General features: G+C 42.7%; 1 protein-coding gene across 1 annotated transcript in view; it reads right to left on the reverse strand.

Moving 5' to 3' along the window:
- Positions 1-3,804: 3,804 nt before the first annotated feature.
- NAGLU (N-acetyl-alpha-glucosaminidase) overlaps positions 3,805-15,879 on the reverse strand; it is a 101,434-nt gene continuing 89,359 nt past the window's right edge. The window contains exons 5-6 of the mRNA XM_078645378.1: positions 5,918-6,174; positions 3,805-5,153 (exon numbers count right to left, since the gene is read on the reverse strand). Coding sequence (XP_078501504.1) covers positions 3,940-5,153; positions 5,918-6,174 — 1,471 coding nt within the window. The 3' untranslated portion in view covers positions 3,805-3,939. The remainder of the gene's footprint in view (positions 5,154-5,917; positions 6,175-15,879) is intronic.

The raw sequence follows: 15,879 nt of genomic DNA on the forward strand, positions 1-15,879 counted from the left end.
TTTCTCAAATACACAGCCTTGAACACCTAACGACCGAAAACAAAACTTTGATGAAACATTAAACCCACAAAATCCTGTGATTCAATAGAGGGCTGCTGGAAGGTAGAACAAAACCAAGGAAGGTTTCAGGGTATAACTGACCAATGCAACACTTGCCTATAAAGAAAAAAAAAACTTTTGCGAGGTAGGAGTCTAGTTCAGATATTGACTGAAGTTCTGAACCCCTAAAATCCCAAATTTCTGCCCACTAACACCATAACTTTACAACGGCCAGCTCTAGGAGAAAACCATTTCAAAGAAAATCTAAAACCATAGTAGGATGATGAGATGCTACCTGTAAATCTCAAGATGAACCGCAGCTTTCAAAATTACGCCAATGTTTGTATTTGTATTTGTGATTGTTTGTATAGCGCTATAATCGACCCCCTGAGGGGTATCTCTGCGCTAGCGGAACTGTGAGGGGATGACTGTATATTCCGGGACAAAGAGGAAGACAGATCAGTCATGACAGAATAGGAATGTCTTGAGCATTTTTCTAAACTGCAGATGTTCGTCGCATTGTCTCAGGTGCAGTGGGAGTTCATTCCACAGATGAGGGCCACAGTAGGAAAGAGCTTTTCCACCTTGTCTGGCCTTTCGGATTCGTGGTACCACCAGAAGGTGTTTGACACCCGAGCCAAGGGATCTGCAGGGGGTGTAAGGCACAAATTTCTCAACGAGATATGAGGGATCCAGATTGACCAATGCCTTGTGGGTAATATAACATGTTTTGAACAGAATACGTTGGCGGATGGGGAGCCAATGCAGTTCCATAAGAAGGGGGCGAGACGGGGTTCGAGGTGGAGCATGAAGAACCAACCGAGCCGCCGTATTCTGCATTACCTGCAGTCTATTGAGGAAAGCCTCATTGGCTGACAGCAGCAGGCCATTACAATAGTCCAGGCGGCTTAGAACCATCGCCTGAACTATGGTTTTTCTCACGGAATCTGGGAGTAGAGGGAAGATTCGTCGTAACATGCCAATAACATGAAGCAAGAGCCAGCAGTTAGATTGACGTGATCTTTCATATTGAGATCGCGATCGAGGCAAATCCCCAGATTTTTTGTTGAGCATGAATTAAGAGTTGCTGGAGAACTTTACTGCTGCCTACCAACAGTGACTTTACCAGAATAGTCCTGCATTGAAGTCTATCACTTCAAACCCCAGATCCCCAGACAAGTCGACAGAGTGGCCCTGAGAGGGATGGATACGTTGAAAACATCAAACAGCCAATGTGGAGACACGTGAAGGATTAGAATGACAAGGCCAGTCTGGTAGCATTGTCAGAATCACAACACGGTTGTTCTGAATCTTGTGAAACCTTAGTATCAAAGGGAATTGTGAAAATGAATACAGTTGACCTGAGGCTATGGAAGAAGCAAGGCATTAATAGCCCTGCCCCGGAGGTAGGATAAATAGTGCAAAAGTAGGGGAGTATTCTCAGCTAATGCAAAAAGACCATGGATGACTGGGGCTCAGACACAGATCTACTGATGAATTGATCAACAGCCCCACTCTGCCACCCAGAAGATAAACTGCTGTCAATAAGAGGAGACTGGGTCTTTCCAGAGACAAATACCCTGAGGCAGGGCTGCTGGTATTAGATACAGATCCCCTACCCCCGCTAGTTGATATATATGCTTTTCCATATATACCCTTAGGTAAGAACAGAATGACCCTGGTGAAAAGGTCAACAATGTAACTAGGCACGTTAGACAACAACTAATGACCTCCAACTGGGAGGAACTGCTCATTTCCAATGGATCTCACAGGCTAGGTGCAGAATTCGCTCCCAGAGTTGCACCTTTTGCCCTTCTGCTTGTGTCTTTGGGTAGCATTAGGGGAGAGGGAGCTAGAGGTGGATTCTAGTCCCAGTTTCTTGGTAACAAACACCGCTGCAGGGACTGGGAGAACTGAGACGTCACATAAGCTAGGATTTTGCAGTTCTCTGAAGCTGGATTCCACCACTTAGATGGGGCACCATCTAACTGGAGGAAGATGGAGGCATTCCCATGAAATTACTAGGGGACAGTGTATCACACTATGCAATGAAATACATTAAGGCTCTTTCTCCTCTGCTGTCTGGGATGCTGGTTCAGTAAAACATATTTGTTTTACAGAGGAGATGTAAATTAATTGATCTGTACCCTGCATTGAACGTCTAGGTCTTCTACCTGAGGTCCTTTGACGTTGAGGACTCCTCTCCTACTATAAAGCTGCTACTACTCCATATTCAATCTTTTGTTGCTGTCTGAGCATAAATAAGGGTTCTTCAGGGACAGTAGCCCACCCACACCTTGCACAGAGAAGGTACATCAGGAAAGTCCGAACAAATAGAATGGGGGTGCCTTGTTAAGGATGTTGTGGCTCCATAATCAATATTTTAGCTAGAAGTAATTTATCTGGAATTAAAAAGAAAACCTGCAAATTCAGCCAAATAGGAACCAACAAATACTTTCTCATCACCTGGTCACCATGATAGCAGGATACTGCAGGCTTTTCCGAGATCTAGCAAGAGCATTGCCGTTTTAGGATCAGACAATTGCAGACACTGGCAGTCACCCTGATCTTTAGAGGGAGAGCAAGTGTTGCTCATGCCTCAAACACTTACCAGCAAGGTGATGACTCAACATATGGTGGTAAGGCTTCCTTTTCCTGCTATCAACAAAAGAAATGTGCAGGAGGAAAAAGTAACCATGGTGCAGTTAGGACCACTAGAGCAGGACACAGCTGCAATAAACTTGCAATTGGAAAGAGGGAATCTCCAGTGTTCATTACAGCACAGCCATGTTCATTTTGTCTACAGACTGCACATAAATACGAACAAATAAAGCAGGACCCACAATCAACATATGACTTACCTTATTTTGGACCCTCAATGTAAAGGACCATAAACAGCCCCAAAAAACAGGAGGTTAGGCTGCTGATCCCTACTTTAAGATAATTAAGAAAAAGAGGAGCCCCTAAATTGGGGTCCAGGGAAGCGTTCCTTTTTTTGTATATTTATTCTGGTTAGGACTGATGAACTCTTTCTGTGTAGCAAGGCACAGGCTTACTCTGTTAGGGCTAGAATGAAGAAGATGAACAAGGAGGTAATGGACACATATTTCATGCTATTCCGTGATGCATTACACATTTCAAGAAATAATAATTTTCCTGCCCAGTTTAGTTACTTTCCAAAAATATTAACCTGTAATCCCCATTTCTCCTAATTGACAGTCTTTCCTTCAATTTAATGACAGTTGAAAATGATTACATCAGGAGTAGAATTCTCTCACTTTAGTCTATGAAGCATCGCAGGATGTCAGACCACCTTTTGTGATCTGCTGATCACCCATATTACTGCATCTGCCTGCTTCTTTCCAAGTACTTACAGATAAGCTGCCAACTAGAAATACAGGTTGGCACAAACCTATAAGAGGAAGGATAATCTGTACAGAAATATCACAATTACATGACGTCTGGAGTGTCATTTTCCTACATGGTCTTCTTCATGTTGGGCGCATCTGAGAAATTCCAGATAGATTTCATTATCTCCGGTCGACCCACCAAAGAGGATGGGCAGTGGCAGGCAAAACCGACTGCACTGCTGCAACAATTGCTGGGCAGGGCATTCCATTCCAAGGTCATCTTCTCATATGTCCAACTTGGAGCCAATCAAGATGCAGTCTTTGGCAATATGGACTGCTGTCAGTGGTAAAATGGACTAAAATAGCCCTCCGAGTTTGTAATTTCTAAGCAGAAGCCCAATTCTAAAGACCTGAGTAAAAGTAAATCAATAACTCCTGCCACTGCAAAACCTAATCTCCTTTTTAAAATCCTGCTTGCCATACAATTGTCGCTATAAACATTTTTTTTCACATGTGCGTTGACTGGGCTCGGTCTGTCCAATAAAAATATCTATTTTTTCATTTTGTGTTTTTCCTGTTGGTGAGGATAGTATTTCAGATATATCTTCTTCACGATCTCAACTGTGTTCCCAGTAGGGATGGAGGGATATTTCTTCTTGTTGAAAGTAAACCCCTTCTCCACTAGGAACACAGCTTGGTTGAACTCATCCTGGTGGAACGGTGTCCCCGTGTTGAGGCATTCCACTAGCGTGGAAACAAATAAGCCCCAGCGCATCCCATAGTAGTCCATGATCAGTCCACCATATTGTTTGTTGGCATAGTCCAAAATGTTTCCTGTTGGACCCCACAGAGTCAATTGGTTTCGGGCATTCAGGTCGTATAGTGCTGCTTCCTGCTCGCTAGTGGCTAAGGATTGAGCATCTGAAAGCCAACTGCCAAGTAGGAAGTGTTGTTCACTTGAAAGCAGAATGTCCAGTTCGGGGATAAGGTCATACACCAAGACACCACCTGCGGTCATCAAATCAGGCAGGGAATGGCTCCGATATGCTTGCTTTATTTCCAGGTAATAGTCGGTGACCAACTGCTGCACCGCTTGCCTTGTGACATCAACCAAGTCGTACAGAAAGGCATCACTTGCAGCAAGCACACTGGACGCATTCTGCAACAGGCGCCAGGCCTCATAGACATCACTCTGGTTGTACCACACATCGGTGTTCATTTTCAAAGAGGGACGGCGGACCAAAGGACTATGGTTGTGGTTTTTCAGCAACAAAGTGCAGTTGAAAACACTCCTTAGGAGGAGTTGCCAGGCCGTCCGGGCATTTGCATTGTTGCTTCCATAACGTCTCTGCACGTAGCCATCTACCCACTCAGATAGGATGACTGGCTCCTGGCGCCATCCGATCTCATTCATCAACTCATAAATCATTTCATTCTGGTTAATTCCTTCTGGTGTTAGCCCAGTGCCCACCATGGTGGAGTTAGGAAAGTGCTTAGCATCAAATGGACCCCTGTTGATTGTCTCCACACTGCCAAAATAGCCATGGTTGCCACCAAAGTTGTGCAACATGCACCATATGAAGGGCTGCCCATAAAAAGACTCTGTATTGAGGTACACTGGCATGGTTTCTGCAAACAGATCTAGAACAAGAATCCGCCCAATGGGTGCTCCATGTAGAAGAGCGCGGATCTGCGCTGGTTTCCAGAATCCTGGGTCATTGATGAACAGCCAGCCTTGCATCATCCAGATGGCATTAGGATCAACTACAGAGAAATAAACACAAAGATCACATCACTGAAGTAGCTAATGAATCCTTGAACATAACAGGTATGCACTGCAGATAGGGAGACAAAAGATCAACCCCATGGAACAACTGAACGAAAAAACATGAACACAACTTTGAGGAGCTAGCTTTGGGTAGTAAAAAAAAAAGTGCTCTCAATCTAAAGAGTGGCCAAACTGGTAAGAATGCCCAACTTCTCAGAACTCAGCATGCACAACTGATAATGTAGAACAGTGCTCTTAATTATTTACCAAGAGAGCCCTACAGTGGACAACATCCCAGGCTGACAATCACAGAAGAGGTCACTATTTGCAGATGTAACATTTTAACACCTTTCACAAATGATGAGGACATGTAAAAGGCGAACTCCTGCACACCATGTATTTTGATGACATGTTCCTCACTCAGAAATGCTTTAATTTAATAAAAATATACTTTATATTTTGCTGTACCTATACATACTACAGCGAGATCTGATTTTAAAGTTATTCTTCTCTGGGGTCCTAGGAGTTTCATACTCGGCTACCTTGACTGTGTGTCTACTTGAAACACACATTTCATTTGCATGCGGCATACATTAATGCTGCTACTGGTAGCCATTTGGAAATCATCTATCTTTGGTGCAAGAGCAGAACCACAGCTTCACACAACAGAGCTTGGTCACAAAGTGTGCCTACACTAAATAAAGTTGGGAGTCGGTGGTGAATGCTTTCAACATGCAATTTTCTTTTGCAGTAAGTTTACCAGTGGTCATGGACTTGAAGATGGCAGAGCTTATGCTGGACAGGTACGTAGGGTCAGAGGAGGTTGGGCTCATCTCATTGAAAGTGTCGGCGTTGTAGATGTGATCAGTGCCAAACTCCCTCGTCTGCTCGTTCAGGAAGAGCGCCCCGATCACCTGGAACATTGGATCCTCCGGGTCTAGCAGGTAGCTGCATGAGTAGGTGCAGTCGAAGTTACTCCAGCTCCCGAGCTTGGTCACGTTTACTTCAGGAAACACCCTACACAGTAAAGTAAACAAGACAGTTGGAGTCAGAAAAACCAACGTAAATGACTGTTTAGATTTAACCAAATTAACACCACTCTATTAAGGTCCATAACCCTGATAACTTGTACTACTGAAAAGATTCCTTTACTTGACAAGGCTCTGATCAAACCTACTGCCTTCTGAAAACACTGCATTGTTTTGCATTATGATGTGCAGATGTTTCTGGCTGAAGTTGACGACGACAATAATGGTATAAATATGTGAAGCGAAGGCATGAAATATTATCTAGATAATGCGGACAACAGCAAGAGTAAGTTTGGAGGAACACCTCACTTAGCATACAATACTTCACAGGTCAAGAGCCGAGGGTGGTTTAGCACTCCCAGACTTTTTTATATATTACAGAGCAGTGCAACCGAGGGTAATACCAGATTGGCCCTGCGAGTTTGAGATCAACATTGACTATGTGTGGCTAGAGCAACTTCCGGGGGGATGATTTGGGACCTGGCATGGAAACCCAAGAACGATCAACCTGAAAATGCTTATTTGAGCACACACCTACATGCAACGGTCTAGAAGTTTGGGATCATCTCACACAGCATACATCAGAAGTCCCATTCCCACCACCCCTTACACCCATCCGTCACAACCTTGCCATCACTACAGCCTTACATCCTGGCCCATTGGATTAATGGAAACGTGATAATTGGTTAACATTCTCGGGTCTGTTTTCAGACCAGAGATACTTTCTTTCTTTACCAGTAAACCGAAATTTCATTTAGATGAATTACTTACAACTGAGAGACACTGGCTGATGCACCTGGAAATTAAAGAAGCAGTCACTCAGGACCTCAGCCTCACTTGAAAAAAAAATGTTTCAATGGAGGAATCACATAGGATACATAACACTTTACTCTATACTCTTACAGGCAACTAGAGCATCACGCACACATTTCTAGCAAGCTGGCCAGCGGTTTTGGGGAAATCTAGAGATGATAAACAGTGGTCGACCCTGGGAAGAGATATTGCAAAAATACACATAGCACATTGGGTAGCGAGAGACTAATTACAAAAAAGCATAAGACTACTATCTCTACTAAAAATAAATTGAAGAAATAAATACTACCCCCAGATGTCAGCACTGTGTTGGATAGGCTGTGGATTCCTAGGGGACTTTAGGCATATATGCTGGGACTGTCCAATCATTAAACCATGTTGTACTGAGATCTTAGCAGCTATGAACACAATTATTGGATATCCATTTCCGATCTGCTTGGGTTATGCTCTCGACTGTTGAAATATCAAACGAAGGCAGATAAAATATTGATGTGGAACCGTTTGGCAAGGCTACAACTTCCATGGCTGCCAGTTGAAAAAAAGGGAACTCCCCCTTGTTGAGTTTGTTTTTAAGATGTGGAGTATTATAGAAATGGGACACATTTTAGGGGCATTTAATGATAAATACAATGGTTTTGATTCAAAATGGGGTCTACGACATGAATACATATCACAAGGTCTCTCTATGCCCCATTAGGAGTTCTGAACTTATCCCAGGGGGCCCATTAGGCTGGCCGGTCACTGCTGCTTCCGCCTCAGGAGCTGAACGACTGCCACACAAATCTTTAGGCATTAATAACTCTGATGAAAGAGTGCTGTGATCCATAGATTGTATTACATTACGCTTGAACCTGAGCTCTCTACATGAGATGTGTCTTCGATACAATGCTCTCATTGGCTGCTATGGTTGCCCGCTTGTTTTCATTCTGTTGGGGGCAATATGATGTTATGGTTTATCAATGCACAGGTACTGTGGCATCTATATATCGGTACCACTTGCTATTATAAGTTACTGTGCCATGAGCAACCCAATGACATGGTTAAAAATAACAGTAAGTTTGGAAAGTGGGTGATCAGTCTTCAAGACAGGAGTGGAAGACGGATGTAAACCAACTGATATCTATAGAAGACGAAGGTCCCTGAACATTTATGGAGGAGTGGTAGTCATCAAAATAGAATTTCTCATTAACATATAGTCACTGAAAGAGTCATTGACAAAGAGTAGAAGACACACCTCTTTAAAGAATACTACATCACAATGCATTAGTAGTCCACAAACCAGCCACCTCTCCTATCACTTGTAGGCTTTATGCTCTACTATAGAATCACCCGATCCATACATTGTGCAAACCAAGACTATACCAAAACGTTGTAGCCCAATATGGAAAAGTTTGTGAAGGACCACAACCACTTAACATGCAATTTGCATCCGCAATGATAAGACTGGCCAATGCCCCTTCCAGAAAATAGCAGGTAGTGGTGGCAGAAGCACGCTTCCATCCTTCTCTACTCAGATTATCATGCATGTATCTTGTTGGTTATTTTATCTGAATTATTTCGTTTGCTGGCCAGTCCTCTGAAGTACTTGTTAATTTTATTTTAGGTATCAGTCAAATTGTTCATATCTGGCAAAAGGGAGGCACAACTAGCTTACTCATTTATTTGGACCAGAAAAAAGCCTAGAAGTACAGTTTCAGAAAAGCACTCTAACTTATAAGTCGCACCTGTCTTTTCCTAATACCATCTTGAGAAAACTATAACCAGTTAGCTAATTGCAGTCCCCTCTAGGCACATTTCACTAGAATAAAGGCATTGTATCAAACATAAATCCTCTCCATTGAATGTTTAAAAAAATGCTTTACGTATGAAAAACAATAAATAGAATTTAGCCTAGAACACCATTATACTTGTACCACCTCTGCAAAGTTGCTGCTAAATGGAAGGCAATTCATTTTACCCCCTGAAAGCATAAAACTCAAAAACACTGAAATAGGGGATAACAGATATGCAAGCGTCTGCACAGCCTCACTGATATTTTCCCCCCAAATCAGAGGCATCAGACACACTGGCATATTAGCGCTGAAACCCATTGGTATGCAGAAGTTTGACGGCAACAAGAACGAGAAGCACTCTAAGTCACTCAAGTAACATTGGGGAAGCCTAGAAACGAAGAGTTTTAGCCACTTTCAAACTGTCAAGTAGGTAACCTTAAATGATCCAGTGGAAGGGTAGTCCACTTTTTGACCGCAGCAACCTGAAGCATCTTGCCTCCTAAAAACCTTCTTTTTATTTTGAGGAGCCAATCATTCTGTTGCTGTGAACCGAAGGTTCTCCAAGCAATAGGTTTACTCCTGGTCCTCCAACGTAACTAGCTGCCTACACACTGCCATTGTACTTGTTTGGCAACTAGAAGAAAATTACCTCTTTGCAACACAAAGGTGACATGGGTCCATTTCTTCAGACCAGCCGAACACTCTTGGTGCATATCTCTGAAGCTTTTGCAGGTGACATAATATCTTCGCAGAGGCACATACAAAGATAGTGCAGTGCTACAGTAACACAGTCTTGAACCTATCAGTACCGTGGCTATCGTGGCTCACCCTTGTTCTCTACAAGAAGGTTGACACACAGACAGTAAGCCACTATGGAAGCAACATGCCTAAGTGATTGGCATTAATATTCAGTGATGGCTGTGATATATATATATATATATATATATATATATATATATATATATATATATATATATATATATATATATATATATATATATATATATTCAATAAAACACCTCCACTTTGCTGGGGGGCCCCTGTCCTGTAGGGCGGGTTCATTGCCAGGAATGGAGATTCTGGATCTATGCGGGTTTGCCACAGGAAAAAAGAGCCCAACATCGACTTAAGGAGCAGCTGACTTTATTCGTCACATCACCGGCAGTCCACGCTCGAACTCCTAACGCGTTTCGGCGTCATATACGCCTTTAGCACAGGTGAGTGCTTTATTTCAAACCTAGTGGTCACATGCCTGCAGAAATGTACTACAGGCCCCAGAATGCACCAACGCAGTCATTGAGAAAGTGCATTGAAAATTCTATATTTGCTCAATAGCGTGAAGATTTATTCCAAACTTGCAATAATGTTCAAGGACGGTGCATCCACTTTGTAAAAGCTGCGATGTGCAGACTACTGTCCCGCGATGCTTTTATTAGTGCTGCTTCTGCGATGTTGCCAAAGAGAGGAATCTCCCGCTCTCATCTCCCTTTCTCTCCATAGTCACCATATTGAAGCGGTTGTCCCTTTGAGCTGGTAAAAAACGGAGAGCGGTCCATGCCCCCTCACTAAACATTCAAGAAAACACCTCTACTTTGCTGGGGGCCCCCGGTCCTGCAGGGCGGGCTCATTGCCAGGAATGGAGATCCTGGATCTATGCGGGTTTGCCACAGGAAAAATGAGCCCAACATCGGCTTAAGGAGCAGATGACTTTATTCGTCACATCACCGGCAGTCCACGCTCGAACTCCTTAAGCGTTTTGGCGTCATATACGCCTTGGTCACAGGTGGGCTCTTTATTTCAAACTAGTGATCACGTGCCTGCAGAAATGTACCACAGGCCCCAGAATTCACCAACACAGTCATTGAGAACGTGCATTGAAAATAATATATTTGCTCAATAGCGTGATTTATTCCAAACTTGCAGTAATGTTCAGGGACGGTGCTTCCACTTTGTAAAAGCTGCGATGTGCAGACTACTGTCCCGCGATGCTTTTATTAGTGCCGCTTCTGCGATGTTTCTAAAGAGAGGAATATCGCTCTCTCATCTTTCTTTCTCTCCGTAGTTACCATATTGCAGCGGTTGTCCCTTTAAGCTGGTAAACAACGGAGAGCGGTCCATTAGTTTAAGTCCCTACGGTCAACACACATCCTAATTTTGACACCATAATTTGTTCCAACCATTTGGATGCCTCGATATATTAGAGATCAGGTTATTATTAAACACACGAGTCCCTGGTTTCAAGTTCACCTGTAAGTAAATCACTTTTCATCACATGGACATGATCATCTGCACTCGGTCGCAACTCCAAAAGCAACTCTTCCTAGTATATACATCCCAAAACTGGGACCCCCTTTCTTTGCAACATAGGTCTACCCGGATTATCAACGATCTTTGAATTTTATGCCTCAATATAACTAGTTCCATATATATTCAAGCTGATTTCTGTAACATTCCTAATTCTTTATCTTCCACCTCTTGATGTACAGCTTCACTTGACACAACGGTACACCAAGCACCACTAACATCATGACGGAGCAATCACCAACCTATACTTGGAATCTTCAAATGTATCACACGACACAAATCAAATTCTTTCTACTCATTTATTACATCTGCCATTGAATTTGAATTTGAATTTAGTCTTTATTGTTTAGTTAATTAAAACCATAACATCTGCCATTGACCTAGCTCAAATCTGGCCTTAGCTGCAGTTTTGCACAACTCTGTAAAATTATAATAATCCACAAACTTATAAAAGGTTGCCTCTACTGCTCGCATTTCTATACAGTGGTAGAATGACCACCAAATTATCCATTACATTGCCTTTCTCATTTTTAAATGCAAAAATCGTTTTTGCCAGTGTTTTCCCATGTACCTCTTTCACACTCCACTCCCTGAACCCTGAATCACAGAATAGGATTCATTCACAGAGGCTCTGAATAGGATGAAACTTCAATTTACAGAGGACCCATATTGTTATGGAAATATTCATCATCGGATGGTTAATCGACCAGTGGACTTGTATGCTCGCGCTCAGGCTTCTGGCTAGCTGCTGTGACTTTGGCAAGACCAAGATAATGTCCATTTGTGACAAAGCTATTATTTGGCGCTTCAACAACAATTCAAGACCAAATCCTCAGAGGTTGCAATCCGCTTTAGCAGGCACTATTAATATTAGCAAAACTGTGGAACATTCTAATTTTGATTTTAAAACACCCGATGTTGATAGTGTCCGATGCTGAAGTAGCCACAGTTTGAAGCTGAATATATATTCATTAAAATTAGTTTGATGGGGCAAATTTTCAGATAATAATAGTTCTAAGAGTAGTTATTCTTAATTTGAGAAGTCATTTGGATACACATTCGGTAAAGGTTGGTTTAAATTCAGAACATTTTCCATTTCTCGTGTGTGTTTAAAAGTGCGGAAAGGTATAAGTTATAGTAGATTCAGAAGTACCTTTTACTATTCTAGCTAATGTTGTTTTAGCAATGTTAGGTGCCTAAACATATAGAGGACAAAAACTGTTCAGACAGGTTATTTTATAACAGCCGTTTGATTCCAGGAAAAGGAGAATTCTGGGTTTTGTTTCTATTACCAGAACGTGTCAGTATGTGTTTGTTTCACTAAAGTAATTGCGCATTTCTTTCCATTCTAATGCCCCAAAAAATAGCTTTTGTGACAATTATGAGGAGATTCCGTTGTATTGCATGACATTGGTGGAGGGCTTGCTAGACAGCACATTAAACACATTCAAAGGGGGGTTTTCTCAAAGTTTCTGGGTTTTCTAATATTTTCATTATATGTTCCTTTTAGTGGACCGAAGAGACGTAAAATGATAAACATATTCTTGTAAGGGGTGATTGAGCCTGTGGTCATTGCAGTTATGAGTTTCCCTGATAGTTTTACAGCACAATAAATCTGGAAATTTGAGAACTGTGAGTGGCCCGTTGTTCTAATACCAAGCAGATTTCGGTAAATTGCCATCCAGCACCACTCATTTAGAATATGTTGGTGATGTTAGAGGGTACAGAGTTTTTGAACACCCTCAATTTAAAAACGAAATATCACAGATTGTACGCACCACCAGTTGAAAGGTTCCATATATGCGACAAATTTTATCTCTAATTATGCGGTGTTCATATACACATCAGAATATTATCTGGATTAAAACCTGCTGCATTAATATTCTAAAAGTGTATTCATGTTTTATGTAAGCGTATTCTTGGTATTGGTGGATATTCAGGATGGTGTGTTTGTCTCTGCTGCTTCAGTTATGACACACAAAGTGAGGCTTGACGAGACCGGAATGGCGTTCCAGTGTCACAATTGTGGCTTTTTGTCAAATGATGTAGAACATCATGGACAAAACATTTTTTAGAAGGGTATTTTCCAAAAGAATGTTCATGCCAAGCTACTGGGTAGGTATGCCAACCTACCCACAATGACCAATTAAGGTCCTTTTTAGGCTTGAGCCGGTTTTGTTCTAGATTTCTTAAATATTCTGCGATGCTGCGCCATTTCAAATGAAGGATTTCAAATTTGTCTAATTACTAGAATAAAGTGCAGCATTTATGCCTCTCAAGGACGCCACTATTAAAGGCAGTGCGTGTGGGCCCTTTCTCGCATACCACTACAAATATTTTGACTGTTGATGCAAAGGATGATGGGTTGGGAGCTAATTTCAGTTAGGTGATCCAAAGGTTGATTCAGGATGGTAGACTGCACCTCCTGTTTAAAACCAGATATGTGTAACCAAGCATGTCTACGTACTAACACACTTGTATTGATTGTGCGAGATGCAGTATCCGCTGCATCAAGGGCACATTTAATAGAGGTATTTGTGATCAACTTTTCCTCTTGTATGAGATCATTTTCCTTGGTTTTATATTGGTCTGGAAGATGTTGCATGCGCTTTTCAAGCTCATCATTATGAGCCCCGTCATACCGTGCTAGTAGAGCCTGTGAATTGGCAATATGCCAAAAATTTGCTGCCTGTGACGCAACCCTTTTATTGGATGCGTTTAATAATTTAGACTCCTTGTCTGGCGGAGGGGCATCACCTGTGGTTTGAGAATTTGCCTGTTTACGGGCATTTATCACTACTACAGAATCCAGAGGGAGTTGACTCTTAATGTAAGCTGGATCGCTTGGAGCTGATTTATATATTTTTTTAATTCTAGGATTGAGCACTCTAGCCCTAACAGGATCTTTAAAAACTTCAGGGGCATATTTAATCATCCCTTTTAGTATAGGGAGAGTATTTGTTGATTGGTGAGGCTGCGAGAAGGTCTCTAGTAAAAAATCTTCCTCCAAAGGGTCTGAGTGGAGTTGCACCCCATGATATTGTGCAGCTCTATTTATTAGTTGCACAAACCCTATGTTGTCATCTGGAGGGGATGGCCTAGAGGGACATACATCTTGCTCAGGTACATCTGGGACATTATAATCATCCCAAGAGTCATGAGGTGGGATACTTTGGGTGTCATCATCAGTATCATCATTATCATGTGGTGGGTTTATGTCCTCATCCTCATGCCCACCTCCTATATCCTCATCATCATCTTGTGGTGCAGGTGAAAGGGGCGGCACTGGAGAGTGTGCTGGAGAGAGTATTATGTTTAGAAGCTTTGGAAGTGGAGAGAAAGGCCTCCTAGGTGAAGTGGCTGTGTCTTTTTTTCTTCAAGGGTATCTCAGGTGTCTCGGAGGTGTCCAATTTTCTCTTTTTAGGTGGTATAGACGTGACTTCACCAGTAACAGAGTCGATATAGAGTGTTTTTTGTTTAGGATCCTGTGGATCTGGATGAAACAGTTCTTTTGATCCACTGTCTTTTTTCGGCACCGAGGACTTAGGCTCCGAGTGGTGCTTTGGTTTGTCGTCTTTAGCTTTAAGAGGGGTCTTAGTCTCCATCTGCTTAGGTGGAGTTTTCGACTCCGAAATTTTCTTCGGCTCCGAAGGTTTAGAATGTTTTTTCATATCCAAATCCTTGGGTTGACTATGTTTTGGTGCCGAACAGTCTGGGGTCGATGGCACCTTGAGTTTCTGTTTCGGTGCCGAAGATGGTTTCTCGGTACAGTGGTGTGGCTAGCTCGATCCAGAGCTGCCTGAAGGCTTTATGGACTGAAGGCGGGGCTTCTGGAGTATTGTCACGGTGTTGACCCAGACCCGAAGGTGAAAGTGTTACCGAAGCCTTGTGTTTTTTCAGGACAGGGGCGTCGATCTCAGTACTACACCCCATTGACCTGGAATAATTGTCTGATCTTTTGAGTCCGATTCATCGGCTTTGGAGATGCTGGCCTGTTCATCTCCTGTCTCTGGTTCAGGATTATCGGGGGCCTGCATCGAGCCCGACAATCACGTATGGTTTTCTTGGACCTGAAGAAAGCACAGGCCTGGCAGTGTTGACTCTCGTGTTCTGGAGAGAGGCAAAGGTTGCAGACCTTGTGAAGATCTGTGTGTGGGAATTTAGCACCACACTTGCATTTTTTGAATGAGTCCTTTCCATATGCTGGTTTTGATGGCATCGATCGGCCTAACAGCCCGCGTCGACGACCGAACTCGAAGATTTTGTTGGTTCTTGGGATACGCGTCGAAGGAGATAACGATCAAAACAATACCGTTGAGCGGTGAGAGCTTTGCAAGTCGAAGAGGGATCGAATAAGACACTGACCCGGAGCGCAGCAAATCACATCCGAACCCGATGGCGGGAAAAAACAATCTGGAGATGGACTCAATGCCCATGCGCACTACTAACCAAAGGAGGAGTCACCTATCTTGTGACTACAAAGACTTCTACAATAACAAAGTGCAAACATCCAAGCCTAACACCAGATGGCGATCTATGCAAAAGTCAATGATCTACAGCTCATATGCCTCGAACTATCTATTTTTAATTTTTAAAAAGTGCCCACAGTCAAATGTGAATAAAGAATCACACACAGATTATTGAGCAGGCAATTTGTAGACAGTGTTGTCTGCGTCGACACTACGGCTGGGCATTTTCTCATGTTCTGAGGCAGTTATAAATCAATCAATCAGGGTTTTTTAAAGGCCGCTACTCACCCATGAGGGTCCCAAGGCGTTGGGGCGGGGGTGGGGGGGTGCAGCTCC

This window comes from Lissotriton helveticus, chromosome 5_1 (genome assembly GCF_964261635.1).
Source record: "Lissotriton helveticus chromosome 5_1, aLisHel1.1, whole genome shotgun sequence".
Lineage (NCBI taxonomy): Eukaryota > Metazoa > Chordata > Amphibia > Caudata > Salamandridae > Lissotriton > Lissotriton helveticus.